Source organism: Cucumis sativus, chromosome 3 (assembly GCF_000004075.3).
Source record: "Cucumis sativus cultivar 9930 chromosome 3, Cucumber_9930_V3, whole genome shotgun sequence".
Taxonomy (NCBI): Eukaryota; Viridiplantae; Streptophyta; class Magnoliopsida; order Cucurbitales; family Cucurbitaceae; genus Cucumis; species Cucumis sativus.
Window position 1 is genome coordinate 37,445,827 of NC_026657.2, and position 3,080 is coordinate 37,448,906.

The 3,080-nt window shown below is 38.1% G+C and overlaps 1 protein-coding gene across 1 annotated transcript; it reads right to left on the reverse strand.

Annotated features, from left to right (window-relative positions):
- Positions 1–866: 866 nt before the first annotated feature.
- On the reverse strand, positions 867–2,715 carry LOC101216711 (protein disulfide-isomerase LQY1, chloroplastic). Its single transcript, XM_004136340.3, has 5 exons — positions 2,342–2,715; positions 2,121–2,204; positions 1,978–2,029; positions 1,305–1,461; positions 867–1,185 (listed from the first exon to the last, which is right to left on the reverse strand). The coding sequence occupies exons 1-5, from the start codon at positions 2,498–2,500 to the stop codon at positions 1,164–1,166; spliced, it is 474 nt and encodes a 157-aa protein (XP_004136388.1). The 5' UTR covers positions 2,501–2,715; the 3' UTR covers positions 867–1,163.
- Between the last annotated feature and the right edge of the window lie 365 nt (positions 2,716–3,080).

A 3,080-nucleotide genomic window follows, 5' to 3' on the forward strand; every position in this document is an offset into this window, starting at 1 on the left:
AAGCAATGATAACCGGCTGTATTTTGTTGCTTTGGATCTCTTTGATACCCCAAATTTTAGGGAGACTTTTATTTTACTTAAACGGAACAAGATACGTTTGAGGTGGTTAGAAGAAAACTGTCGTAAATGTAAAGCTACCTCATGTTAACCTGGATGGCTTTTGTGCTGGTGCTGCGATATTCAAAGTGTAAATATACGCTTATTTGCCTCTGCTAACTCCAATGAGCTGGTTTTTGCTCAGAATCAAGCATGCTTTCTTTTGGTTTTCAGCTTGCATTGTTTCCCTTTATTATTTTGATGATGGGGCCTAAGGAATAGCAAATGTTTTGGTAGCAGCGCATTAGGATTCTTCATGGTTCTGTCACCGGCATGGTTACCAGGGAAATATGCTTCCAAATTCATTGTTTTTTTAGATGCCCATTGCAGTGCCTTGAAATTCGTCTACTTGAAATGTCTTATAACAAATGTTGCCGATTATTTGATAGGCTCATTACGGGAATGATCTCCTCCCTGCCTGTGATTTAGCTGCCTCTGCATGTTTGGCTAGCATCTGAATTCACGGACTTCACGATTAATTATATGGATTTTTCATAGTGACCCTTCCAGTTCCAAATTCCTGATATGGTTGCAAAATTTTTAACCATGTATGATCTGGTAATTCAGCTGTTCTCTGCTTGTGCCTAAAAGATGAGATCCACCTGCACCGGCTACTATTACTAGGTAGTGATATCAGATAGAGTTTGATCCCCCCATTTTACTGACAGTGAATACAGATGAATTCACAATCTTGGCTTAGTACAGTTAAATTCTTCTCTCCTCTATTAGCCACAGATATTCTTATACTTTAGAAGAATGCACGGGAAAAGTACCAAAAAGAAGTGCTTGTGATTATCAGATTGCGTTTGATCCCCCATTTCTGATTTCACTGACAGTGAATAGAGATGAATTCATAATCTTGGGATAGTACAGTTAATTCTTCTCTCCTTTTACAATGTTTGTATTATTAACCACAGATATACATTAGAAGAATGCATGTTACCAAAAAGAAGTGCTAGGTAGAAGTTACCCAGCTCTTCAATTCGATGGAACTAACAAGGTTCAAGCCATCAAATTAAACACAAAATCGGAATTGGTGATGTTGCCGGGTTTGGTTCTGCAGGGGTTCAATCATCATCTTTAAATTCTCTGTTCAAAGGGAAATGTAAACACTCATCAACCTCTTGGTCTCCACAGCTAGATTTTCGGGCGAGTTTCAACTACCAGAGGAAGAAAAATGAAGCAAAGATCCATAAAATAAAACATACCTGCGATCTAGGTATCGAGGTTGAATTCCAGAGCCCTGACATGTAGTACATGTCAATGTGCCAACACCATCACAGTTAATACACCGGGAGACTTCTTTGTCATCTCCACCAAGTTCTACGGTCACATTGCCAGTTCCCATGCAAAATCTGCATCTCTCTGTGGACGAATTATTCATTTCCAACCAAGGGTTTGTAAGTTTATAATACAACCCACTCGCCATTCATTTGTTTCTAAATAGTAAATACGAATATGCATTTTGTCCTATGAAGAGCTCCTTTCTTGATAATCATATTTCATATTTTATTTACTACATTTCGAGGGTTCAAGTTTACATAATTTGGAGTTGAAAAGCTCCCGTTCAATCTGTGGCGTTATTTTAGATTTTACAGATTAAGCAACGAGTCAGTTTATGTAGTGAGGCCAACAAACTAAAAATTTGATGTGAATAACATATATTATCAAATGTGACTACTTGACAATTCTAAGTTATACAATCTCATCCTTGTAATGTTGTATGAAAATTTAGTTTTTGTTTTGCAAAACCAAAGGATATAATACTATTAAAGAAGGACAAGAGAATTCCCTGGGCTACAATTTAGAATGATGGAGACCTATTTCCTGAAATCATTTCATGAAACGAAGATATACTCTGAAACACCGAAATTAACTTACGTGCTCCTGAACCACTGCAGGGAAAGCAGGGCTGAGTATTTTCACGCTTTGCCTACAATACAAACACATGGATTATGAGCTGGAAATGAACGAAAACTCAATTTACTAGGCATAGACTTGAAGAACAGGTGAAGAGCACTTACAGCATTATCAATTTGGGTTTCGTAGAAGACGGGAATACCTATTCCAATTGCAACACTCACCAGCCCAACTGAAAGTGCCACCACCTGAAACAAAAGGTACTTCTTTCTTCATTTTCACTTCCTTTTCAATCAAATAGAGAGCATAGAAAAATTGGGGGAAAGAATAAGTTAGCCAAAATACTATTTGAATGAAAAATCATGGGAGTAGACAAATAAGAAACCGTGTTTTGGTCAAGATCTATTGCTCTGATGCGTGGATATGATGGTGGCGATCGTTGATTTCCAGAGAATGTGACTGATAAAGAGGTAGATGGAGTTGGCTTGAGAGGACAATACAGAAATGGAGAATGGAGGCGGGAAAGCGAAGGTGCTACTGTCATTTCTGAATTCCTTGGACTCAATTCCTTTGCTTCTGAGAGCTCCGAATCAGAAAGAAAAAGAAAGTCAGTCTCAGTCCTAATTCCTAAAGAAAACACTTGAGGCTGTGGTTTGTTTCAAAGCTACAAAGCTTCACCACGCATTCCAGGATTTTGGATATCCGTTACTGGCTGCCTCTGCTCTACTACAGACCCACCACTCATCCAACTGCCCGTCGTCGTCATCATCATAAAAAAAAAAAAAAGAAGCTGTTTTGGGCCTTCCTTTCTCAGCGAATGTAGCCCGAAAGCCCAGTTAGGATTCCAATGGCCCAAGTTCTATAAGGCCAAGTATGTGGGAGTACTCACTACTCATGACTAGAGAAAATGAAAGGGTGATTGCAACAAGTATAGCATTTTTGGGACTATAACAACACTTTAAGAATTGCAAACAACAAAATCTATTAGCAATGGACTCAGTTGTGAATAGACTCTTATTGGTGTAAACTATCATTAATTTTCTCACCTTAGCCATAAGGTCTAAAGCTTATCTAAATTTTGTTATATTTGGAAAATTGTTTTGCATCATTTTATATCGGCAAAT

Coding starts and splice junctions, on each gene's coding strand:
- LOC101216711 (XM_004136340.3), bottom strand. CDS start 2,500: ATGACAGTAGCACCTTCGCTTTCCCGCCTCCATTCTCCATTTCTGTAT. Junction 2,205..2,341: donor TAGATCTTGACCAAAACACG/GTTTCTTATTTG, acceptor CTTTTGTTTCAG/GTGGTGGCACTTTCAGTTGG. Junction 1,462..1,977: donor CTGCAGTGGTTCAGGAGCAC/GTAAGTTAATTT, acceptor ATTCGTCCACAG/AGAGATGCAGATTTTGCATG.